The following is a 26,633-nucleotide window of genomic DNA, read 5'->3' as shown; positions in this document are numbered from 1 at the left end:
TCTTTTTCTTTCTAAATATAGCAAAACATTACATTGTACATTTTAAGTATATATAATTTTAATTTGTCAATCATACCTCAGTAAAGCTGGGGGGAAAATGTGTAGTAAGTAGACTATAAAACTCTCAGCATAAAAATACAGTCATGCTCAAAACACCGATCCCTAGAGGAAAAGTCACCAGATTAACAGTGATTGCATTTGGAACTCGATTGTATACAAACTTCTTTCTGAAGAAAATGGTGACTATGAGTTGAAAAAATGGTGAATATGGCATGTCTGAGGTACAGTGAAGAAATAACTGACAAAAGCAAAATTAAATGTTTTTTTAATTATGAAATAGTTTAAATATACAGAAAGATACAGAGAATAAAACCCCACAACCAGCTTTATTATTTTAGAAGAATTGGCCATGATTGCTTATTTTTTCAACAAATGATTTCTCATTTTTCTCCCTCTCCAGAGGTCATCACAACTTGATGACTATTTCCATGAATGTTATTACACTATTTTCATATGGTATTCAGCCATGAAAAAATACATAATTTTGATTTGCATGTTTTCAAACTTTATATAAATAAGTGGAACCATATCCTACAAAATACCCCCTAGTTCAGTTTCAGTACTGTTTCTCAGATGTATCCATGTTGATAGAAATATCTCTAGTTCCTTCATTTCAACTTCAAGTCTAACATTTAAACCCCAGTGATTTTTTTGATTGCCTAAAACTTTTCATTTCTACAAACACTGAAATGGGTCTTCATGTACATCTCCCTGAACACGAGAGGCTCTGTAGAGGTTTAAGTTGAATTTCTTGGTTAAAGAGTATCCATATCTTCAACTTTACTAGATACTGACAAATTCTTTTTTTAAAAAACTACAATAAGTCCCCTACACAGGAATGAGTTCTGTTCCAAGAGAATGTTTGTAAGTCCAATTTTTCCAAGTCCGACTAAGTTAGCCTGGGTACCCAACTGACACAATTGGCTATATAGAACTCTACTGTAATAGCTTTCCCTGGAGAAGGGAATGAATGGCAACCCACTCCAGTATTCCTGCCTCAAGAATTCTGTGGACTTTTCACAGAAATAATACATAAAAAGCAAAAAATAAGCACATTTTTAATCTTATAGTGCAGTACCTTGAAAAGTACAGTAGTACAGTAAAACAGCGGGCATACAGGGGCTGGCATCAAGGGAACAGGCAAGAATTACTGACTGGAGGAGGGAAATAGGATATGGTAGAGCTGAAGGATTGTCAGCAATAGAAGATATCAGCTACATCACTGCCTGCTTTTATGCTTGCTTCTGGACATCCTGGACTTGAAATAAAGATACTGTACTACTGTGCTCTATACTGTGAAGTACACAAAAGCACAGCTACTTATAGAGGGTGGACGCATGTCACAAGGTACGCCAGACATGTAAACTAACTTACATGGCTAGACATGTGAATGCACATACACATCTTTGAAAGCTTGCAATTTGGTTTGTATGTAGTGGACTTACTGTATTTTCAACTGCATTGTATCATTATTTCTATTGCTCCACATCTTTCCAGTAATTAGTACTGTGATGCTTTTGAAATAATTCATTGTGATTTTGTTTCCCTCACTGCCGTGATGTATACTGTCAATTCTTTTACTACTCCCAAATCCATTCTTTCTCTACTGGTATTTAAATCATCTTTATCATATGCAAATTTTCCACAAATAGATTAGATTCAATAATTTTATTGGTGTTCTTTAGAATTCACACTTCATAGATTAAGTTTAAAAGCTTTGAGATTTGGTGTGAAATTAAAGGGCAAAAAGGCCTATTGAGGAATTTTGTTGGAATTGCAGTGAATTTGTTAGTCAGAAATAATGGATCTTTATTATCTTGAGTCTCTCCAGCCTAGGTTACATAATACCCTTTGATTTATTTTTCTTCAGTTTTCTGGACCTAGAAAATCTATTGTTTTAACTCCTTGAGGATCTGGTCTTTGTATCGATCATGTTGTCTCCTCATGTCTAAATCAGTGTGTGGCAAACAGCAGCTACTCAATATTCACTGAATGAATGAAACTGTGTATATATATATATATGTGTGTGTGTGTGTGTGTGTGTGTGTGTGTGTGCGTGTGTGTGTAGTTTGTAATTTTCTTCTCTCAATCCCCTTTTGATTTCAGTTTTATAATCACCTGATGAAAATTTATAAACTTTGTATTTTTTTCTGTCGTATGAAACAATTAAGATAAAATCACCTAGATTAACCCATACTATTACTTGGGACTGATCTTTTTATGCTGTAGTATGAATTTCTTAAGGTTTTGGAGTTAACTGCAATACTCTCTGTGCTTGATCTAAATAGAAGTTCTGTATTTTTCTCAGTGAACCTTCATTTTCTTTAATTAGTTTATCTAATTCTTTCTCTTTAGAAACCTCCTAAAACCAGCTGTGTTATATAGTTCTACTTCTATTACTTGCCTATAGTAAAAACACTCCTACATATATTCTAAAGTTTTTAGGTTGTCCCAGTTGTGACCTGCTGCTTTTCATGGATGTTCTTCTTTGTCTACTAAGGAATCTTGTTTTAGTTGTAAGGATTAAATGAGTTAATATATGTTCAGTATGTAAAATAGTGCCTGGTGCATAGTAGGCACTCGATAATGTTAGCTATTATTATTTAATTGAAGATCTGCTATATTTGATACACTAGGTGAAGTACTTTGCATGCAAATTTCTTACTTAATATGCATCAATCTACAACAATTTCATTTAATACTCACATTTCTACACTACAGTATCCTTTATTATCCGTATTTTAAGAATTAAAGAAAACCCTGAGTTGCAGATAAGTCAAGCAAATTACTCAAATTCACACAAAGCCAGAATAGTAGGAGAGCTATGATTTTCCAGAATCTAAGCTCTTAGTCCTGGTAAGTGCCTAGATCTGAGAGAGAAACAAATAAAATAAGGCTGAAAGGTATATAGGAACTAGGTAATGAAGCTCCTCATAGACAGTTTTAAAGACTGTAGATGTTAAAGAACAACAGCAAGGCAGTGATGTATTATTAAACTTGAAAATGATCATTTTGCGTGCATGTTGGGAAATGAATTTAAGGGGACCAAAAGTTAATACAGGAAGATCTGTTAGAAAGCTATAGAGTGGTCCTCATGATTGGTCAACAGAAACTAATAGAATTCTATAGCTGAACTATCATTTAGTAATCACTTTTGAAAATCCAGATGCACATTAGAAATATCTTGGAAATTTTTAAAAAACACAAATGCCCAGGTATTACTTTTTTCCCCAAAACTCCAGATGTGATTCTAATGAGCAGCCATGTTTAAGAACAACTGGACTATATGATGATCTTTTATATCTAGTTTCACTGTTTCTATTTCATATTCAGTTCTCCCATTTCATTTACTTGGTTTTCCAATCTTGTCTCATTTTTTGTTGTTCTTTCTCAAGCCTTTATCAAGTGTAGTAGAAAAGCTTTTGTAAACATACATACATATATATATAATATGTATAATATATATTTTAGAAAATATGAATTTTTGCTTAGCTAAAAAATTTATGACATTTTGGCTCCACTTGTTTGACTAAGTATGAACAGAATGCTAGATTTCTAATTTATATTCACTCAAAATTTTGATATAGTCCCATTTATTCTGGCATCTAGTATTACTGCTAAAAGTCTAGAAAGCTTATTATTTTAGTGATTTTTAAAAAAGTTTTTTGAATGCTTGAAACTCCAAGAATATAAAGAAATACTATGTTGTTAAAAAAAAAACAAACAACCAAAAAGAAATTAACATGTGATACAGTAACTATAGATTTGGTTCAAATTTCACAAAATTTTATGCTAGAGTCCATTATTAGTCTTCATATCTTACTCATGATTCCACATTGTATTTAGTTGCATTGAGCATGAAACAAATTCTGATAAATTCTCTTTTCATTTTTATTGTTACAAATATTTTCTAATATTCCTTATTATGGTTTCTTAGATACACCCATCATTTAAAAGTCACCATTTAATTTCCAAATACATGGGTTTTTTAAAGTATCCTTCATATTAATTTCTAATTTTGATATTAATTTCTCATTTACATGCTTTCTTCTCTGCAATCACCCTCTGTGCTTTTCTAATCTTTTAACTTCATTGAGGCTTTTGATGGCTAAGTCAAAGATCTCTCTTTGTAAATGTCACATTACACTTGAAAATGTATAGGTTATTTTTTCTTTTTTGTGTAGGTTATTTTCAAATATCTTTTGATATTGATTCCTAACATAATTCCACAGTGATAAGAGAACAGACTCTGTATGACTTCAAAACTTTTAGACCATGAAACTTTTGCACCTCATTTTACATCCCTGGATATGTTACAGAGTCTCTTGGTTTATAGTCTATGGGAACTTCAATAGAACTTGTATCCTACTGTTGTGTGAAAATTATATGAATCTTAATTATGTTGAATTGGTTCATAGTGCTTTTCTATTCTACTATATCCTTCTACTTTTCTGCCTATTCACTCTATTAATTTTTGAGAGTTTGATATTGAAACTCCAACTAAAAATCTTAATTTATCTACTTAAAAAAATAATTGTAATATATAGTGGAACAATATAACTTTGTTTTGTATTTTCCAAGTCTCCTGTAAATGTGTTATCATACTTTCATAATTTAAAAAATTAAAAAAAAAAGAGAGAGCTATAGAGTGATCCATATGAGACGAGTCTTAAACTAGGATGGCAATATTAGAGATGGAGAGAGTATAAATTCCAAAAGTATTTATGAAATAGTCTACAGGACTTGGTGATTGACTGGATTGGGTGGTGAGAGTGACTCCCCAAGATGGATTCTCTGATGATGAGCAAGGTGTGCATGCTGCCTGAAAGTTTTCTTGCACTCCTTACATTCATAGGGTCTCTCTCCAGTATGAATTCTCTGGTGTTGGGCAAGGGATCCACAGTAACTAAAAGCCTTTCCACAAACATTACATTCATAAGGCTTCTCTCCAGTATGAACTCTCTGATGTTGAGTAAGGGATGAATCATTGCTAAAAGCCTTTCCACATTTAATACATTCGTAGGGTTTCTCTCCAGTATGAACTCTCTGATGTTGAGCAAGGTAGGCAATCTGGCTGAATGCTTTCCTACATTGCTGACATTTATAAGGTTTTTCTCCAGTATGAATTCTCTGATGTTGAGCAAGGTGTGAATTCTGGCTGAAAGCCTTCCCACATTCCTTACATTCATAGGGTCTCTCTCCAGTATGTATTCTCTGATGTACAGTAAGGTATGCACGAAGGCTAAATGCTTTCCCGCAGACATTACATTCATAAGGTTTCTCACCAGTATGAACTCTCTGGTGTTGAGCAATAGATGATCTATTGCTAAATGCTTTCCCACATTCAATACATTCATAGGGTTTCTCTCCAGTATGGACTCTCTGATGTTGAGCAAGGTAAGCAAACTGGCTGAAGGCTTTCCTACACACTTTGCATTCATAAGGTTTTTCTCCAGTATGAACTCTCAGGTGTTGAACGAGGTGTGCATTCTGACTGAAGGCTTTCCTACATTCCTTACACTCATACGGTTTTTCTCCAGTATGAATCCTCTGATGTTGAACAAGATTTGATCTCTGGCTGAATGCTTTCCCACATTCTACACATTTATAGGGTTTCTCTCCAGTATGAATTCTTTGATGAAGAGTAAGGGATGAGCTCTGGCTGAAAACTTTTTCACAGTCATTACATTTCAAAAGTTTCTTCTCTGTGTAGATACTCTTGGGCTTAATGGCAACTAATTTTTTTTTAAAGCTTTTATGTGTGTTATGTTTATGTATTTTCTCCTCTTTGGGGATTATCTGATGTGTATGAAGTAGTGTGTTGGAATGGAAACTTCTCCAAGTTTTGTTATATTCTTGTACTCTTTCATCAACAGGGACTTCTTCATGAGTGATCGTCTCTTCCTTGAAACATGCTTTCTGATTCATTGGTTGCCCTTCAAGATGGCCCTCACATTTCCATTCTTCTTTCAAACTGGAGTACTCAAGGCCATAGCTTGTAAGTTTTTCTATTACCTTCTGAGATGATTGTGGTTCATAAATGTCCTGCTTTGGGGTTAATTCTTCAGTCTCACACATAGATTCCCAATCTGAAAAATAATAATAATAAAAAATTCTCCTCTGTTAAGTACAAGAAAGTACATTTATAAAAGTGCATCCTAAGGTATGTGAATTTAACAGCAAATAAGACCCACAAGGACACTGGTTTTTGTAGTTCTGAAGAGTGCAAAAACAATAACTGAAAATAAGTCATGGAGTAACTGGAGGAGGAGAGTGGAGAAGACTCTTGAGAGTCCCTTGGACTGCAAAGAGGTCAAACCAGTCAGTCCTAAAGGAAATCAACCCTGAATATTCATTGGAAAGACTGATACTGAAGCTCCAATACGTTGGCCATCTGATGTGAGAGCCGACTCACTGGAAAAGACCCTGATACTGGGAAAGATTGAGGGCATGAGAAGGGGGCAACAGAGGATGAGATGGTTGGATGGCATCACTGACTCAATGGACATGAGTTTGAGCAAACTCCAGGAGACGATGAAGGACAGGGAAGTCTGATGTGCTGTTGTCCATGGTGTCACAAAGAGTTGGACATGACTGGGTGGCTGAACCACAACAACAAACTCGAGGAGGAATGATTAGAATTATAAGGAAATCAATACAGTAAATCATAGGTCAAGAAGGATTTGTGTAGGTGGTTGGAGCTGGTTATAATTTTATGCATGTATGAATAATACAGGAACTGAAATAATCTCTACTCTTACAGTTACTTCTTTCAAGAACATTCATTGATCCTTGTGCCAGGTACAAGTTTTGAAAGAAATGAAGATCCTTACCTTCATGGATCTTACATTCTTACATTCTTGGGGAGACCAGAAATAAATGCTAAATAAGTAAATTTTATTGTATGTTAGAAGGTACTAAGTGCTATGGACAAAGAAAAGCACGATAAGAGAGATCAGGAGTGATGGTGAAGTCAAAGGAGGGAATCATTAATAAGTTAACACTGAAGCAAAGAATTGAAGGAAATGAAAGTGTTAGTCACTTAGATATTCAGAGAAAGAACATTCTGGACAGAAGTAACAGCCTAAAAGCAAAGGCATGTTTGGTTTTTCTGAGGAATAACAAGAAGGTCAATGTGGCTAGAGAGGGCTGAGATGAAGTCAGAGGTAAAGGATAATTAGATTATTTAAGCTTTATAGGCTTCCTAAGGAACTTGGCTTTTACTCTGAGTGAGATGGAGAGCCACTGAAGTGGTATGAGTACAGAAGTGACATCTAGTTACAGTTTAATGAAATTACTGGAAGGTGGAGAGCAAGAGGAGAAGAAAAGGGACCTACTATTGTAGCAACCAATGTGAGAAATAATAATTATTTAGACCAGAGAGGTATCAATGAAGATATAAAGAGGTGGTCAGATTCTATTTAATTTTTCCTCTTGGAAAGGCCAAGAAGATATCCTGACAGATTGGATATAGAATGTAACAGAAAGAGATAAGACAAACATGCCTTCCAAGTTTATGCTTTGAACAGTGGAAGGATGGAACCGCCATCAACATTGGCCAGTGAACCCTCCCACACTGTTGACAGAGAACAAACTAGTAAGGAGAGGGACACAGCGGGAGGCAAGATAGGGGCAGAGGATTTAGAGGTACGAACTGCTATGCATAGAACAAGCTACAAGGATATATTGTACAAAGCAGAGAATATAGACAGTATTTTATAATTACTATAAATGGAGTATAACTTATAAAACTTTTGAACCACTATGTTGTATACCTTAAACTAATATAATACACTAAATCATCAACTATGAGTGCATGCTCAGTTGCAAAGTTGTGTCCAACTTTTTGCAGCTCCATGAACTGTAGCCTGCTAGGCTCCTGTGTCCAAGGGATTTCCCAGGCAAGAATACTGGAGTGGGTTGCCATTTCCTTTTCCAGGGGATCTTCCCAACCCAGGGATCAAAACCGTGTCTCTTGCATTGGCAGGCAGGTTCTTTATCCTGGAACCACCAGGGAAGCCCACACTAAATCAACTATACCTCAAAAAAAGAAAAAAGAAGTCGACTCGAGATTTTTAAATTGGGAGTTGCCAGCATATAGATGGTATTTAACAAGACTATATTATCAAGAGAATGAGCATATATAGAAGAAAAAGGAGCAAAGGAATAAACCCCAGAGCACTCCAACATAAAGATATTCAGGAAAAGAGGAGAAACCAAAAGATATTAAGAAGGGCAAATGTAAGCAAGAAAAAAATCAGAGGTGATAACATTAATACCACATGATATTAAAGGTTATAATAAAAATCAACTTGTTCAATGATTTATACTGAAAAAGAATAAAATATACTTTCACAATAACATACACAGTTTGGAATATATTATTAAGAAATGACACAAAGGGAATACTCTGGCTGTCTAGGGGTTAGGATTCCATGCTTTCACTGTGGAGGGTCAGGTTCAATCCCTGGTCAGGGAACTACAATCTTGGAAACCACACACAGCAGATAAAAAGAAGAAAGAAATGTCATGAAAATAATTAATAAAACAATGGCTAGTAACAGTAACCATTAATAAGAATTATCTTTCTTTATATATAAAGTATACATTGGGACAAGCAAAACACCACATAGATAAATAAAAGGCACATAATAGAATATAGAAGCTATATGGGAAAGTATTATACTATTTATACTTTTTTTTCAAATAAGAATATTATCTTGCAATTTTAGAATCAATTTTAAAAAGAAGAAAGCATAAGGAAAAAAATTTACAATTCTAATAAGGGACCACCCCCTAAAAACTGAATAAATGGAGAAGATGCACACCTTGCTTTTTATATATGAGAAACCAATATGGTAAAGCTACAAAGTCTCATTAAATTTACTTATTATGTTCATTCAATTACAGTCAGAGCCTACTGTAATTTCTTAAAAGAACTGTGCAATAAAAAATGTGGCAGGCCTTTGTCCCTGTTTCCCAAGAGGTAACCTTTAAGTCATCTGAACTCCTGGAAGAAGGTCTTTGTTATTCATGGTGAGCCTCTTGGACCACACCTGATAGTTAACACTAATAAGGTGACTCATGATGACTCCTTAGGTAGTTCTTGCTAAGGAGATAACTCAGGCTGGAGGCAAACCATGTTGGAAAGACCAACCATATGATCAGAGGGTTGGAGCTTTGAGCCACCATATCAGTCTGACTTTTGGGAAAGGAAGAAAGGCTTGGAGATTGAATCACCTTGGGTAATGATTCACTCAGTCATGCCTACATACTGAAACAAAAGAAAACCAACCTCCCCCTGCCACCCCACCCCCCCAAAAACACAAAAAACTCTGGATACTGAAGCTCAAGAGAGCTTCCCTGGCTGGTAATATTCTTTTGAATACTGAGATGCCTGATGGGCCCTTATGACAACTGAAACCTTACATTTGCAACTCTCCCAGCCTTCCACCTTTGGTGCCTCTCCTTTTGGCTAATTCTAATCTGCAGTCTTTGTTACAGTAAAAGTGTAATCATCATAATATGCTTGAGTTCTGTGAGTCATTCTAGTGAATTATCAAACCTGAGGGTGACTGTAGGCATTCTCAAATGTGCAGCCAGCTGGTCAGAAATGAGGGTGGCCCCAAGGATGCCCCAACTTGCAGCTGGTGTCTGAAATAAGCACAATCTTATGGAATGCTGTTCTTTCAGATTTTACAGTTTGGCAAACTCATTGCAAGAATTTTTTTCTTTTTTTGAGGAAATTCCCTGGTGGTCCAGAGGTTAGCACTTAACACTTTCACTAACATGGGCCTAGGTTCAATCCCTGGTCGGGGAACTAAGATGCTGTGAGCCAAACAGTATGGCCAAAACAAAAATATTGTGACTTAAAAAAAAAAAATCTTTTTAATTCTAAAGTACACCAAAAAATATACATGAATCTAGGATAGACTATATGTTAGCCCATAAAACAATCTTAATACATTTTCAAAGATTTAAATAATACTAAGTATCTTTTTTAATCATAATGGACTGAAACTATAAATCAGTAGCAACATAAAAACTGGAAAATCCACAAATACATGGAAATTAAACAGCAGACATTTATACAACCAGTGGGTCAAAGAAGAAATCACAGAGGAATTTTAAAATATCTTACAACAAATGAAAATAAAAATGCAACATACCAAAATTTATGGGATGCATCAGAAATAGTTATAGCTGTGAAGTTTTACATCACAAAAGAAGAAAAATATCAAATAAATATTAACAAACTAGAAAAAGAGCAAACTAAACCAAATGTAGAAGAAGAAAAAATAACAAAGATTCAAGCAGAGATAAACCAAACAGAAAATTTAAAAACCAATAGAAAGAATCAATTAAACCAAGAGTTTGTTTTTCAGTAAGATCAACAAAACTGATGAACCTTTAGACTGACTAACTAAAAAGAGCAATTCAACTGAAGTCAGAAATTACTCCAGTCAGAGCAATTAGGCAAGAAAAGCAAATAAAAAGCACCGAAATTAGAAAAGAGGAAATAAAATTATTTCCGTTTGTAGTCAACATGATCTTACACATAGACATTCTTAAGACTCCACAAAAGAAAAACAAACACTTTTTATAACAAACCCAGCACAGAATCAGAATACAAAGTCAACACACACCAGTCAGTTGCATTTCTATACATTAACAATGAACAATCTGAAAAGAAAATTAAGAAAACAACTCCATTTACCACAGCAACAAAAAGAATAAAATACTTGAGGAATTAATCAAGGTGAAAGACTTATACAATGAAAACTATAAAACACTGGTGAAAGAAATTAAAAGATAACTGTAAATAAATGGAGACATCCTGTGTTCACGGATTAGAAGTTAACACTGTTAAGATGTCCACACTACCCAAAGCTATCTACAGATTCAATGCAATACCTATCAAAATCCCAGTGATTTCTCCAGAAATAGAAAATTCAATCCTAAAATTCATATGTAATCTTAATGGACTCTGAATAGTCAAAAGAATCTTGAAAAAGAAAAAGGTAGTTGGAGGTGTCACACTGATTTCAAAACATATCACAAAGCTACAGTACACAAAGCACTGTGATATGACATAAAGATATATAATATGTACATATATATACACACCCCAATGGCATAGCAAATAGCTCAGAAATAAATCCTTATATATAGTGTCAAATGATTTTTGATGAGTGTGCCAAGACCTTTCCATGGGGAAAAGGACAGGCTTTTCAATAAATGATGCTAGAAAAATTAAATATCCACATGCAAAACAAAGAAGTTGTTACACCACACATAAAAATTAACTCAAAATGGATAAAAGACTTAACCTAGAACTTAAAACTAAAATACTCTTAGAAGCAAACATAGGGAAAAATCTCCATGACATTATATTTAGCAATGATTTATTGGTTATGATACCAGAAGCATAGGTAATAAAAGAAAAAAGTAGACAAACTGAACTTCATGAAAATTAAAGACTTACTGTGCATAAAGGACACAATCAACCGTGTGAAAGGAAACCCACAGAGATTATGGGAGAAAATATTTGCCAATTATGTATCTGAAAAGAGGTTAATATTCAGAATACATAAAGAACTGCTAAACTCAACAATAACACAATTAGATTATGAGACTGGACAAAATATTTAGCTATAAACTGTTCACAAAAGAAACACATAGAAAGTAAGAGAGTAAAGGAGTGAAGAAAACTACACTAAAGAAATAGTAACAAAAGCAGGCTTTTATAAAGTTCTATCAAGCTAAATAGTTAAGGGAAGAATCATCACTAAAGAGTAGTAATAACAGAAGAATTCACCAAAAGATAATCTTTCTGGGATTACCAGAAAGATAATCCCCAAAACATATTATAAAACACTTTCATAATACTGCTCAAGGAGACTCTTTAAAAAAATCAGTAGACTCAGAATTGACCAGCACAATTAAATAAGCTTAATCCAATGAACATATATCAAATGCTGTACTACACAAGCAGCAGACATTTTCCAGAACACATAGTTTATCAAAATTTACTCCCTAGACATAAAATAGGCTTCAAAGTATTTCAAAGCATGCATATTAAACAGACCGTATCCTCCACCTGCAATGTAGTTAAAACAAAAACTTAAATTTGGAACTTAAAGCTTCTAAATAATTCATGGTCAAGAAAAAAAAAATCAGTGGAAATTAGAAAATGCTAAGATATACCTGAAAACAAAAATACTACATATCAAAACATATGGACTATATTCCTAACATAGTCTTAAATGCTTAGAAAAGAGAAAGCCTCAAAAACACTGAATTATCTAAGTTTAAAAGCTAAAAAAAAAAAAAAAAAGACTTCCCTGGTAGTATAGTGGATTTGAATCTCCCTGCCAATACAGAGGACATGGGTTTGATCCCTGGTCCAGAAAGATTCCACATACCTTGGAGCAATTAAGCCTGTGTGCCACAACTACTAAGCCAGTGCTCTAGAGCCTGTGAGCTGCAACTACCGAGCCCACAAACCACAACTACTGAAGCCAGTGCGTTCTAAGGCCCACAAGCCCCAGCACTGAGCCCACATAGTCCGACTACTGAGCCTGTGTGCCTAGAGCCTGTGCTCCGCAACAAGAGAAGCCACCACAACAAGGAGCCTATACACAAAAATGAAGAGAAGCCCCCACTCACCCCAATCAGAAAAAGGCTGCACGCAGCAACAAAGGCCGAGCACAACCAAAAATAAAATAAACAAAGTTTCTATAAATATTTTAAAAGAAAGAAAATAGCATAAAAATGTAGGAGGAATAAAACAGAGAACTACCTGACAAAAATCTAAAGATAAATTAGAGATAATCAATGAGGTAAAAAATGTCTGAAAACATGGAAAAGGAAATGGCAACCCACTCCAGTACTCTTGCCTGGAAAATCCCATGGACCAAGGAGCCTAGTAGGCTACAGTCCATGGGATCGCAAAGAGTCGGACACGACTGAGCAACTTCACTTCACTTCATGGCAAAATGTCTTGTGTGAAACATGTTTTTCTTAATTTCCATGAAACAACATTCTGCAGTCTAATAAAACTTTTATCTACTGTACATAGAAAACACACACACACACACAAATGTCTGAAAACATTAATAAGTTGAAAGATTTGTTTCTCTCTTTTTAGAAGGAAAAATATGTCATGATTACATATACCGCTGCTGCTCCTGCTGCTAAGTAGCTTCAGTCCTGTCTGACTTGTGCAACCCCATAGACGGCACTGGAATGGGTTGCCATTTCCTTCTCCAAGGCATGAAAGCGGAAAGTGAAAGTGAGTCGATCAGTCGTGTCCAGCTCAGCGACCCCACGACCCCATGGACTGCAGCCTACCAGGCTCCTCCATCCATGGCATTTTCCAGGCAAGAGTACTGGAGCAGGGTGCCATTGCCTTCTCTGATGATTACATATACTACCAACTTTAGATAAGAGAAAATAATAACTTTAATAAATTTGAAAACTTACATGAGAAGTATAAATCTCTAGAAAAATACCATAACTCCACAACTATAAGAGAAATAAAAAATAGATTCTTATAACAGAAATTGAATTATTAAATTCTTTTCATACATTAAAAATACCAGGCCAACATGAACAAAGTTCTACCAGACATCCAAACACAAACATTTATTTTACCCAAAATCTTCTAAGGAAGAAAAAGATTTTATGATATTAGGACAACTTTGATTCTAAGATCTGACAAGGAGTACACAAAAGGAAAATTGAAGGCCAACCTCACTGACAAACACAGATGCAAAAAACCTAAAGAAAATATTGGCGGATAGCAACTAGCTATGAATGGAAAAGATAAAGATAGGTCTGTCTCAGGAATACAAGATGGGTTCAACATTAAAAATATAATTCACTACATAAAAAAGAAAACATCATCTAATCACCTACAGATATAGAAAAACATTTATTGAAATTCAAAAGCTTTCTATAATCAAAACTCTTAACAAATGGTAATGAAAGGGTATCTACCAGAAATCTTTAAACATCAGAATTATTAATAACAAAATATTACAGCACTTCCTATGTGGCGCAGTGGTAAAGAACCTGCCTGCCAATGCAGGAGATGTGGGTTCAATCCCTGGGTCGGGAAGATCCCCTGGAGGACAGCATGGCAACCTACTCCAGTATTCTTGCCTGGAGAATCCCCATGGACAGAGGAGCCTCTTGGGCTTACAATTCATAAGGTCGCAAAGAGTCGGACATGACTGAAGTGACTTAGCATATACAAAGCACTTCAGTTGAGACCAGAAATTGATTAAAATACCTGCCATCACTACTTTGATTCATACTGCATTGGCGATCTAAGGATAATAGAAAAAAGAAATTAAGGATTAAGAATTTAAAGTGAAGAAACTGCCATTATTCACAGACATACCCACCCACAGAAAAAGAAAAGGAAATCTAAAAATTACTAATAGTAATGCGAGTTTTCCAATGTTGCTAGATATAAGGTCAAAATATAAAAGTTAACTTTATTTCTGTGTGTGAGCAACAAACTGAAAACACAGAGAACGTTTAACACAGAAACAAAATTTAAATGTCTAGAAATTAATCTAATAGAAGATGTGTGTAGCCTTTATAGAGAAAATTATAAAACACATTGAAAGAATTTAAAAATCCAAGTAAATGGAAAAATAAACTATGTTTACAAATAGAAAAAAAAATCCAAAAGCAGTATGTAGAATAAATAAAATTTAAACCAAAAGCCAATAGCTTTTTGTTGTTTTCTGGTGGAAACTGACAAGCTGACCTAAACTTCAGTTAGATGTCCAAAGGGCAAATTCTGAAGAACAATAAAGAAGGTATAGGGACTTACTCTAACAAATATTCAGTTTTTACATTAAAATATTTTTTTAAGATAGTGTGGTACTTTCAAGAGAGAGGGGACATACGTATACCTGTGGCTGATTCACACTGATATATGGCAGAAACCAACACAATACTATAAAGCAATTATCCTCCAATTAAAAATAAATAAATTAAAAAAAAATAGTGTGTTATTGGCGAAAGGAAACAGAATCAATGGAATGCAACAGAGGTCAAAATCAGATTCATAAATATACTATTAGGTTGGCCAAAAAGTTCATTTGGGTTTTCTGTAGCATCTTACTAAAAATCCAAACAAAGATTTTGGCCAACCCAATATAACCTGATATATTAAGAGGTAACATTCAGGACAATAAGCAAAGAAAGCTCACTTCTTCAGTAAATGTCTAGGACACTTGATTTTCCATAAGGAGCAGAAATTAAATACTTCAATCTCAAACATCAATTTTTGGACTGTGGCACTAAATGTAAAGAAGATCCTTTAGAGGACAGTTTGAGAATACCCATATGACTTCAGAATACAAAAGGTTTCTTAAAATATCAAAAATCATAGGCTACACAAATCAAAACTACAATGAGATATCATCTCATACCTGTCAGAATGGTCATCATTAAAAAGACCAGAAATAACAAATGATGGTAAGAATGTGAAGAAAATGGAACCCTCCTACACTGTTGGTAGGGATGTAAATTGGTACAGCCGCTATGGAAAACAGTACAGAGGTTCCTCAGAAAACTAAATGTGATCAGAAAACTACCATATGATCTAGTAATTCCATTCCTGGGTATATATCCAAAGAAAATGAAAACATTAATTCGAAAAGATACAAGCACCTCAGTGTTCATAGCAGCATTGTTTACAACAGCCTAACTGTTCATTAACAGATGAATGGATAAAGATATGACATACTGGGAGTGTAAGACTTGTGCTTTCACTACTATAGGCCCAGGTTTGAACCCTGATTGGGGAACTAAGATCCCACCAGTTGCACAGTGTGGCCAAATAAATAAATAAAAGCAACAAGGATATATTGTACAGCACAATACTGAATCACTATGTCGTATACCTGAAATATATGTACATCAACAATACCTCATAAAAAAATATGTATCTCTAAAACTGAACAAAGGACTGAGCAGGCACCTAACAGAAGAGGAATCAAAATAGCCATTTATAAATATAAAAACTCAATGAAAAACAGTGACTAAAATCAATATAGATGAATCGGAGAAAAATAATTTTGAGTTGAAAAAGTCAGAATTACCAGCACAATGTATTTCCATTTTCATATGAAGTTGAAAATATGCAAATATAAATATTTTGCTTAGGGATATATATGGCAAAACTACAAAGAAAAGTTAAGAAATGATAAGCAAATTTGTAGGATAATGGTTACCCTAGTGAGGGGTGGGGATGGGCCAAAGGTAGGGAGCGATACATCACTAAGAAGGGACCCTCAAAGGCCTAAAATGGCACTGATAATCTTCTATTTCTTAAGTTAAGAAATAGGTTCATTTTTTGTTATATTATTACTTAAACTACATATTTAGGCTAATATATATTTATGTGTGTGTAATTTATATTTAATAATAATAATTAATAAAATTTACCCATGTCTTCTTTGACACTACAGTTCCACATCAAAATTTTTTCTTAGAAATCTGAACAAGAACATAAAAGTTTGGGGAGAGGTAGTTGAGATGGGTGTGGAATGAGATGGGGAGTAATATTGACAGAGATGTTTACAGCGACCCTAATTTTCTTCTGAACTTTAGTCTTCCATTTTACCTGAATGCATTCTATGTCTGTATGAAAATCCTTCCTATACCACAAAGCTAAACTCTTAACCTCTTCTCTCTTAAATGTTTTCTAGCTTCTAACCTATTTTTGTTAAAGACTATCTTCTCAATTAACCAGATTCCTCTCTCACCTCTCTCTGAGTTTCCTTTATATCAGCTTTCTTTTTATATATGCTGTTTACAGCTATATTGTATTTCTTCTACAAGCCTATCAATTATTTGATTTTTTACATTTTTGTATAACACCTTAGCATCTTGCAAGTACCCTGTTTAAAGTACAAATTCAATGATCTTGATTAAAAGAATGAATGAACTGACCATTAAGAGAAAAATGAGGCATTCAGAGATAAATTATGACTATTATAATACTAGTAGCTAACAGCTTTTGAGCTTATAATATGAGACAGGAACTGCTGAAAGCACTTTAAAAATATTATCCTAGTTTACAGATGAGAAAACAAAAGCACAGAGAGATTAAGTCAGTTGCTCAACTTTTCACTTTATGTAGGTGTCAGGGTTTGAACTTGTTACTTTAGTTACAGCTGTGCATAGAGCTCAAAAGGTCATCAGATTAGGAAAAGATTCTTTTTTTTTTTCCTTTGGATGTTGAAAGCTTTATTTTGAAATTTCACGCAGACAGAAGATGGAGGGCCAGACACAGGGCTGAGGGAGGCTTGTGCACCTGAGCTTGGTAAAGACTGGAAGAGGGGACTTCCCTTCTGGTCCAGTGGTTAAGAATACGCATTCCAATTCAATGGATGCAAAGATTCCATAGGCTGCGAAGCAGCTAAGCCCATGCGCCACCACTACTGGGCCCCCAAGCTCTCGGGCCCAAGCTCTGAAACAAGAGAAACCCACATACCACAAGGAGAGGCCTGTGCACTGCAACAAGAGAAGCTCTTGAGCCGAAACTAGAGAAAGCATGTGTGCTGCAAAAGGACCCAGTTCAGCCAAAATTAAAACAAAACAGAACAAAAAGGCTGGAAGATGCTTATGAAACTAGAAAAGTAATGGGACTCAGAGAAGAGGGGGTAAAGTGGGCAAGGAGAGACAGTTCAGAATATCAGCTTTCGGAGAACCACCTCAAAGGACTCAAGTTTCTACTAAGACCTAGAACATTTGAGAGGAACATGCCAACAACAGAGTGAAGAGGTGCTACCTTTGAGTCAAGCTGCGCTGTACCCTGCAAAGGTTTTTGCCTGCCTATTTCCTCTTTACTCACCTGAGTACAAGTCTTTTGTCATCTCTCTCTTTGCCATCCAGGGCTCCTTCCCTTGTTCCAACAATAATATCACACTTGGTTTAGAAAAGCAAAGTCCTGTGTATATGAAAAGAAACCAAATTTGGTCATGCTGTAGATAACTGAGAACTCACATCCAATTATTTGATCACTGGGGAAGAGGGAGCTTAAAGTAAGCCAGAGAAAAATGTGATGAGGACATGCATACAATGGACAGGGAAGCTGAAACTTCCAACACAGATTAATAACAGACCCATTCACTGCCAACTCACAAATATTAACCTGTTACTTTGGCACAGGCAGCAGACATTCAACCAAGCACTACAGATGCTAACCCTCAAAATCACAATGATACCCTTATGAGTAGAAGCTCAGTTTTACAAAAGACATTCTTACCCAGTGATACCAAGATCCTGTAGTTCTCCAACATCACATTACTGTACAGATGCCTTTGAGAAGGATTTAGGCAATCCCACTCCTCTTGGGAGAAGTCTACAGCCACATCTCTGAAGGTCACCAACTCCTGAAATGAAATGAAATAACCTTATCTCTTCCCATACTCACCTCATTCATTCTGTCCCAGGCACACGGGGCCCGCAGATACACCTTCAGATGTGCAGAATGTTCCCCCCAGGGCTTTTGTATTTCTCAGATCATTCTGTATAAAAACATCAATGTTCTTATCCCAGTTCCCTATTCCCCTAATCCTGCTTATTTTTAACCATGGTACTTAATTATTCTGTTATTTATTGTCTGCTCCCCACCTCCACTAAAATATAAAGTCCATGAGGGCAGAGTATGTTTTTATTTTGGTCACTGCTATATCCCAGTTACAGAACAGTATCTGGCACACATGAGGCTTATTCAAATATGAATGAATGTTTTGCAAAAGTCAAGAAGCTATAAGAGGATTTAAAATGAGACCATAAAGTGCTTACTGTATCTCCCAAAATTGTATTATACCAAGCAAAACAAATCATCAATTCCATTAAAATGCAAATACTTTAATCCAGAATACTTAAAATTTTAAGTTGCCTGTTTTCTAATTGCATCACTTTACACACTGTTGTCTAATAATATGTGGTATTTAGAATGCCTTCTTAATTATTTTGAGCAGCCATTGCCTGCATTTTCTTAGCATCTCCTTGGTTTTCTTACATGAACTCATCTGACAGGGAAATGCAGTTTTTTTGTTTGCCCTCTCTGCATACTGGACCATCTGAGTCAGTGTTCTAACTAATCTCTGATGGTCTCTGAGCTACTGTTCTACCAGACTCAGTAGTTATGTGCTTCAGGAATTTTTCGGTAGAATTGGTCCTATTAGGAGACTCTTGGTGTCACCTTTGTTATCTTAAAAGCTGGTCCCTTCGCTGAGACTCTTAATTTTTTGAAAACTTGATGCTATTTCAGCTGAAAAAAATTGGCAAGACTATTTAAAAAATTGAGGGAAGCCATTTAAGAAATTGAAAAGTAATCACAAAACAACATTGGGTAGTTGTGACTTTCAGTTCTGTATCAGTTGAATTTTTGTGCTCTTTTCCCTGTGGACATGTGGTTCTATTTTTCTCCAATAAAACTTTTTATTTAAAAAAAAAAAAAAGAAGAGAAATGAGTCTTTCATTTATAATACTATTTTGGCCTACATGGGCTAAGCAAAGTTCTTAAAAACTTGGAGTTATGCTATGATTCAGCTGGATTCCAGGTTTCCATAATATGACCATCTAATGAAAACTAATATACATACTGTGTTTGTGTGTGGGGATACATACACACATGTAAATTATTTTCTGGGTTTTTTTTTACAAAATTAAAAGAGGTGAATCTGTCAAACCAAGAAGATTATTTTATTGGGCATTTTATTCAATTTTGTCATAGTTAAAAAAACTATCTACAAAATAAAGTTTGAACAAACGCTGGGAGATAGTGAAGAACAGAGAAGCTTGGTGTGCTGCAGCCCGTGGGTTCACAAAAAGTTGGACACAACTTAGCGACTGAGCAAGAAAATTAAGTATTCTTAAAGTGTTTTTCAACACTCAGTAACTTTTTTTTAATGAAGTAGTTTGTGAATTTCTCCCTCTTTGACCTAGCAATAATATCCTTAATATATTGCAGAAATGTTCCTGTTTGGTTTGGTCATATAACATGCTTCCAAAAATGTTTTCCTTAGCTTACATAGATATGTATAATAAGCACATAAATTTTTTATATATGATATACATATTCTTCACTGAGTCCTTCATTTATACAGTCAATGAAAATAATTAGTGTCAATACAACGAGCTTAAATTCTAACCTTCAAATATCTGACCACTAACAAAGAACCTCTGAAAATATTTGACCTCTAACCAAATACTTGGTTTCAAAATCTATTCATAATTATAATCAAACCCGTCTAAAGAAACAGTTCCCTTGACCTTTTTGCCTTACAGACACATCATTCTCAGCAGAGAAGACCACTTCCCCTGAGGCCTTGTCATGTACTGACTGATTTATTTCTCACATCCCTTGTACTATAGCACGTGGAGCTGAGTTAAGTGACCCCTTAGCTCCTTATACCTGCTTTCAGACCACTGTCCACCCTCTTCCCTAAAATATACCTAGTTTTCCATCTCATGAAATCAGGCTGTAGCTGTGTATGATCCCTTCTTCTTTTAATTATCTACCAGTTTCTGGTAGATACCAATTCTCTGTCATTCCTTGAACACTTTAGTATCCTATCTCATTGTCACTTTCTCCAATGCTACTCCCATTACACATAATCTTTGGTCACTTCAATATTCATATAAATAACCCTTCCAACAACCTGGCCTCTCAGTTCTCTGACCCCACCTTCTCCAATAAGCTTGTCTTCCACACTTCTACAGTCACTTTCATGATCATGCCCTAGACCTTGTCATTATCAGTTAGTACCAAACCCCCCATAATCTCAATTCTCCTACTCTCACTTTTACCTCCTATATTGCAATTTTTTCCCCCCGGTACTGGGCTTCCCAGTGGCGCTAGTGGTAAAGAACCCACCTGCCAATGCAGGAGACATAAGAGACATAGGTTCAAGCCCTGGGTTGGGAAGATCCCTTGGAGGAAGGCATGGTAATCCATTCCAGTATTCTTGCCAGGAGAATCCCATGGACAGAGTGAGAGGGTAACAGGCAGGAAGGCCAGGGGTCTCCAAATGGAGAAAATAGGCTGCAAGTGCCAGCCATTTTTATCTCTCTTAAGAGGCAGGAGGAAGCAAACTGGCGATATTTTTTTTCCTTCGCTATACAAATTTAAAATGAGGTTTCCCTTAAAATGCTGTGTTGCCATGACACCTGGTTTCACCTGAAGCTAACTATTCTCAAACCTTGAGTTAACCAACACATTTTTTCTTATGGAAATGTTTGTCTTAAGCTATGTTAATATACCCCAGACTCTGTCTTCAAGTTCAAATGGCTCATAACCTACATGACAAACCTGTATGTTATACTCAGATATTGTTCCCCTAATCTATGTAAACGAAACTATTTGTGTGGTAATCTGCCCTTCTACAAGATTCAAGTCAATCGTTTTATGGCCTGGGATGAATTATCTGGTGCCATTCTGAGTTTTAAGACATTCCTTTCTTTTCATTAACAGACTGCTAGTGACTATACAGGGATGGGGTCACACAGAGTCGGACGTGACTAAAGTGACTTAGCAGTAGCAGTAGTGACTATATAACATCCAGCTGAAGACTAGCAGGGGGGTATTCTTTCTGCCCCCTTCTGATGCCTATGTCAGAAGCTTTCTCTATCTCCTTTATACTTTAATAAAACTTTATTACACAAAAGGTCTAAGTGATCCAGCCTCGTCTCTGGCCCCGGACTGAATTCGTCTCCTCCGGAGGCCAAGAATCCCGGCGTCTTATTGTTCAGCAACAACCTTTCAAGAGGAGCCTGGTGGGCTATAGTCTATGGGGTCGCAAAGAGTAGGACAGGACTGAAGTGACTTAGCATGCATACCCTAATTAGGATCATTCTTTGACCCCACTAGAACCTACAAATCATTAATCTTAACATTTTCACTGCTCTTCATTCCCACATACCCTCACATCCTAGAACAACCATTTGTTATAATCATACTCAGGCATATACCTTCAACTTCTCTGCCCCCTTTTCACTTAACTATACTCATCTGGGCCACAGCCATCACTGAGCATACTTGGTTTCTGTACCCTGCACACCTTAATTTTTTTAGAGAAATCATTCTAATTGGTCTCATTTTAAATTCATGATCACTAACTTCAAGTGAACCACAATAATACATTTCTATCTACCTACATGATACAATTCCCTAGTCCATTCATTTCCCCCACCCTCCCAAATGACCATTTAATACTTTCTTTCCTCTCCACATCGTCAATCCCTCCATCCTTACTCTCAGCTAAAAATCTTGCTTTGTTTCACTGGAAAAAAAACAAAAGCCATTTTAAGAGGATTTCCACAAATTCCCACAACATCTACACATTTACTTGCATGGGGGCCATATACTCTCTCTTTTTTAAATCTCTCTTTTTAATCTTTATTGCATTTGTTACAATACTACTTCTGTTTTATGTGTTGGTTTTTTGGCCACAAGGCATGTGGGATCTTAGCTCCCCAATCAGGGATGCAATCCATACCCCCGGCATTGGAAGGCAAAATCTTAACCACTGGACTGCCAGGGAAGTTCCTGGCCCATATACTCTAACTTGATCCTATTACTGTAAATGAACAGCCCTCTTACCTAGCAAAGGTCAACCTTCCATTTGTATCCTAGACCTCAAATCCTCTCAGCCCCTCAAGCAGTCTTCCAGAAATTCCTTCCTCTTTCCTCTTCATCTTCAATTTCCCTTTCTGCTGCATCTTTAAATCAGCCCGGACACATACCTGTCCTTAAAAAACCTTTTTGACTATAGTTTTTCCTCAAGTTACCACCTATTTCTCTTCTTTCCTTACAGCTAAACTATGTGAAAGAGTTGTCTATACTTTTCATTACTTCTCTCCCTGTCCTGAAGAGGAATGACATAATGTGATGTGTAACAGGAACACTGTGGCTGCTCTGTTGAGAACAGACTAAAGACAGTATGGGCAGAAGTAGAGCGACAAGTTAAGAGAGCATAGCAATAATCCAGGTGAGGAATCATAGTTTACATCAGAATGGAAACTGGTGGTAGTAAAAAGAGGTCAGGTTCTGGATATATTTTGAAGGTAGGACAAACAATTTCCTGATGGAAGACTTTTAGGTTGAACATCTTAGATGGGAAGTGTGTAAGAAATTTCTAATTGGTTTTCCTGTTTCTATCCTTGTCCCATTCAGTTTTTTTTCAATAGCAGCCAGAGTGATCCTATTAAATGGGAATCAGATCATGCCATTCCTATGCTCCAAAACTTCCAATGGCTCATTTCACTCAGTTTGAGAAATCTGAATTTGAGGTATCCATTCCACAATCAGATGAAGATGCTGAGTGGAGAGCTGGATACATGAGTCTGGATTTCTGGAGAGAGTTCTGGGCTGTATACAGTTTGGTAGTTGTTGGCAAAAAAGTGGTATGTAAAGCCATAAGACAGGGTGCAATCAACAAAGGAATGAGTGCAGACAGAGCAGCAAAGAAGCCCTCTTAGTTAACAGGTACTTAGTAAAAAGTTTGTTGAATGAATGAACATCTGGATGGAGACTAGAATGAAGAAATTATTCTGTTTTTAGGGGAACAGCATTTTAGGCAGAGGGAACAGTAAGTGCAAGGCCATGAGTTCAGAATGTACTCAGTTCACTGCAAAGAAGTTAGCGTGGCTGCAACTGAGTGAAATACAGACAGAGTCAGAAAAATTATATGAGGTCACAGGGATAGCCAGGGACCAGATTATGTAGGGCCTTGTAGGTCAAGGCAAAGACTTCAGCCTTTGTCCAGAATGAGGTGGGAATCCACTGGAAAGTTTTAAGAAGTGACATGATTGGTCACCCAGAAGTTTCAGCAGAAGGAAAATTAATGTCTGCCTGTTTTGAAAAAGGAGGAAAATACTTCAGGAAAGAGAAAACACCAACTCACCTGGTACATGGCTTTAAGAAGTCCAACAGCCATTCTTTAGTCCCCTTGACTCTTCTCCTGGGGAATGGCAGTGTCCTTAGATGAGTGAGATGGGGAAGAGAACATGAGAAACTAGGCTTTCCTTGCAGCATCCACAATCAGCAGCTGAGCATTTTTCTGCTTTTCATTCCTCTGTTGTACCCTTCCCTCCACTAGAAAGCATAATGGAGACCTAGGAATCTGCTTGCAAAGAATTTAACCTGTGCCCAAATCACTTCCTAATTCATTATTTTAACAAGAAATGTTCCAGATTTTACAATTAAAAACTCCAAGTGATGCAACCATTTGCATAAAGACACAGCTAATAAATAACAGTATCAAGATCAAATAAAGGTCTTTCTAACTCCACTTTCCTTCTCCTCTCCAGTAGGTAAGTGATTCTGTCTCCCCACCACTGCGCGGTTTGGGAGATCTTAGTTCCCTGACCAGGGACTGAACCCTGGCCAAGGCAGTGAAAGCATGTAGTCCTAACCACAAGACCGACAGGGAATTCCTAGGTCAGCGGGTTCTGAAACCTGGTGGCACACTGGCATCACCTGGCCAGCTTTAATAGATATTGGTGGCAGAAGAGTCTCATTCGGTCCCCCTGTTCCTAAACACACACACACACACACACTCACAGATTCTTAAAAACTACAGCGCCAACCACCATCTTGCACAGATCACAGCAGCCATGGGTACCGGCAGTTTCACCGTCACCCTCACCCATAGCCCCTAGTCGCAAATACTATGATGGTCTCACTCACACACTCCAGTCACAAAGAAGCCGAGGGCAGAGTAAAAAGAGAGGCAGAAACTATCCTTCTTCCTCAACTCAGTCTCACTCTCTGTGGCACCAACCATCGCTCACTCGCACACACATAGTCACATAGATATGATGTGTACAGGCACCGCGAGTGACAGGCTCACACACCGTAAGGTAACAACCACCGTCTCACACGAAGAGTCACACAGAAAGCCGGGGGCCAACGTCCGGGTGACCCGCTTCCTTCCTACCTGCAGAACCGAACTGCCGGAAGACCAGGTCCCAGCCCGGAAGGCTCGCGTAACCTCTCCTCGGGCCCACCTCCCGGCCTGAATCGATGGAACCCAGCCTCCGCGGGCCCGGAAAGAGGCGACTCGGCCTCCGGAGGACACAAAGGGGCAACGGGCCCAGTGCTCGCGGGGGCCACTGGGAAATGTAGTCCTGACCAGAAGAAGCCTCGGCGCCCTGGAGTTCAACTGCCCTGGGAGTTTGTACCACCACCTCCTCTGTCCCAGCTTTTGCCAAGCGGACCTCTCCCTGGACTTGAAGGAGGAGCCTGGACGTCTCTATCGATTCCTCTCAGCTCTGAGGCTGGGTCCTCCACAGAGACTGCGTCGAGCGTCACCCTAAACGGTCGTGATTGAAGGGCGCAGGCATAAGGAATCGGTCCACCTTCCTTAGCAACGCGTCAGAGAATTACAAACCGCTTGTTAGCCTCAGGGGCCGGGGCGGGGCGCGGGGAGCGAAGTGGGCGCGCTCTAGTGCACGCGCGCCTACACAAAGTGCGTGAGGAGTGAGTTCCTCTATTTGAGCTGGGGGACCTGAAGAAAGTGTGTATGGGGCAGTTGGGAATGGAATGCGCAGGTACGTTGTGCTTCACCCAGTCCCTCCTTCCCCAGGGCGTTCTTTCTCAGGGAATGGTTTACCTTGAAGACAGGAGGGGAGACGTCAGGGTAGAGTGTCATCTTTTGTATATGATTCCTGAATTTGTGATTTAGTGATGGTGGATGTGAATGTGTCCCCTCTTCCTAAAACGCCTCCTCTGTCGGGTATCTTCAAAGTTTCTTTACTCCCTACTCCCTACATTCAGATACAAATGTTATCTCAAGAGGACTTACCTGATTACACTTCTTCCCACCCCATACCTGCCCCCCCGCTACCCACCGCCCCCCCCCCCCGACACTTCATGGCTCCTTTGTTGTTGTTGTTGTTGTTGTTGTGTTAGTCGCTCAGCCGTGTCCCACTCTTTGAGACCCAATGGACTGTAGCCTGCCAAGTTCCTCTGTCCATGGAATTCTGGAGGCAAGAATACTGGAGTGGGTTGCCATTCCCTTCTCCAGGGGATCTTCCCAACCCAGGGGTTGAACCTGGGTCTCCTGCATTTCAGGCAGATTCTTACAGAATTGCAGTCAGAGCCACCAGGGCTCCTTAAACTGACTCTATACCTGCTTAGAACAACAGTATTTGTATTTTAAGGTTTTTACTTTTTTTGGTCCTTCTAGGTCTTTGCTGCAGCAAGGGCTCAGCAGCTGCAGTTCAGGGGCCCCATTGCCCTGCGGATGTGGGATCCCAGTTCCCTTCAGTTCAGTTCAGTTCAGTTCAGTTGTGTCCTACTCTTTGCGACCCCATGGACTGCAGCAAGCCAGGCCTCCCTGTCCATCACCAGCTCAAACTCAAACTCATGTCTATTGCGTTGGTGATGCCATCCAACTATCTCATCCTCTGTCGTCCCCTTCTCCTCCTGCCTTCAATCTATACCAGCATCAGGGTCTTTTCCAATGGGTTGGTTCTCCCCATCAGGTGGCCAGAGTATTGGAGTTTCAGCTTCAGCATCAGTCCTTCTA

The 26,633-nt window shown here is 37.4% G+C and overlaps 2 protein-coding genes across 4 annotated transcripts in view; one reads left to right on the top strand and one right to left on the bottom strand.

The window, feature by feature from the left end:
* LOC133054275 (zinc finger protein 420) overlaps positions 1-26,633 on the top strand; it is a 97,776-nt gene that overhangs the window by 37,876 nt on the left and 33,267 nt on the right. The window lies entirely within an intron of this gene.
* On the bottom strand, positions 1,714-25,161 carry ZNF570 (zinc finger protein 570). 3 transcript variants are annotated; one of them, XM_061139151.1, is made up of 5 exons: positions 25,041-25,161; positions 24,006-24,080; positions 18,356-18,482; positions 17,942-18,037; positions 1,714-6,149 (listed from the first exon to the last, which is right to left on the bottom strand). In XM_061139151.1, exons 2-5 carry the CDS (start codon positions 24,036-24,038, stop codon positions 4,795-4,797), a joined length of 1,611 nt encoding a protein of 536 aa, XP_060995134.1. In that variant the 5' UTR covers positions 24,039-24,080; positions 25,041-25,161; the 3' UTR covers positions 1,714-4,794. The 3 variants fall into 3 exon arrangements, with proteins under 3 accessions (XP_060995134.1, XP_060995135.1, XP_060995136.1); XM_061139152.1 differs by having other exon boundaries at positions 24,958-25,047; XM_061139153.1 differs by lacking the exons at positions 24,006-24,080; positions 25,041-25,161 and adding an exon at positions 16,531-16,581 and having other exon boundaries at positions 18,356-18,372.

Source organism: Dama dama, chromosome 4, assembly GCF_033118175.1.
Source record: "Dama dama isolate Ldn47 chromosome 4, ASM3311817v1, whole genome shotgun sequence".
In the NCBI taxonomy this organism is placed as follows: domain Eukaryota; kingdom Metazoa; phylum Chordata; class Mammalia; order Artiodactyla; family Cervidae; genus Dama; species Dama dama.
Note: the sequence above shows the minus strand (reverse complement) of the source record. Positions and strands in the feature narration are given on the sequence as shown.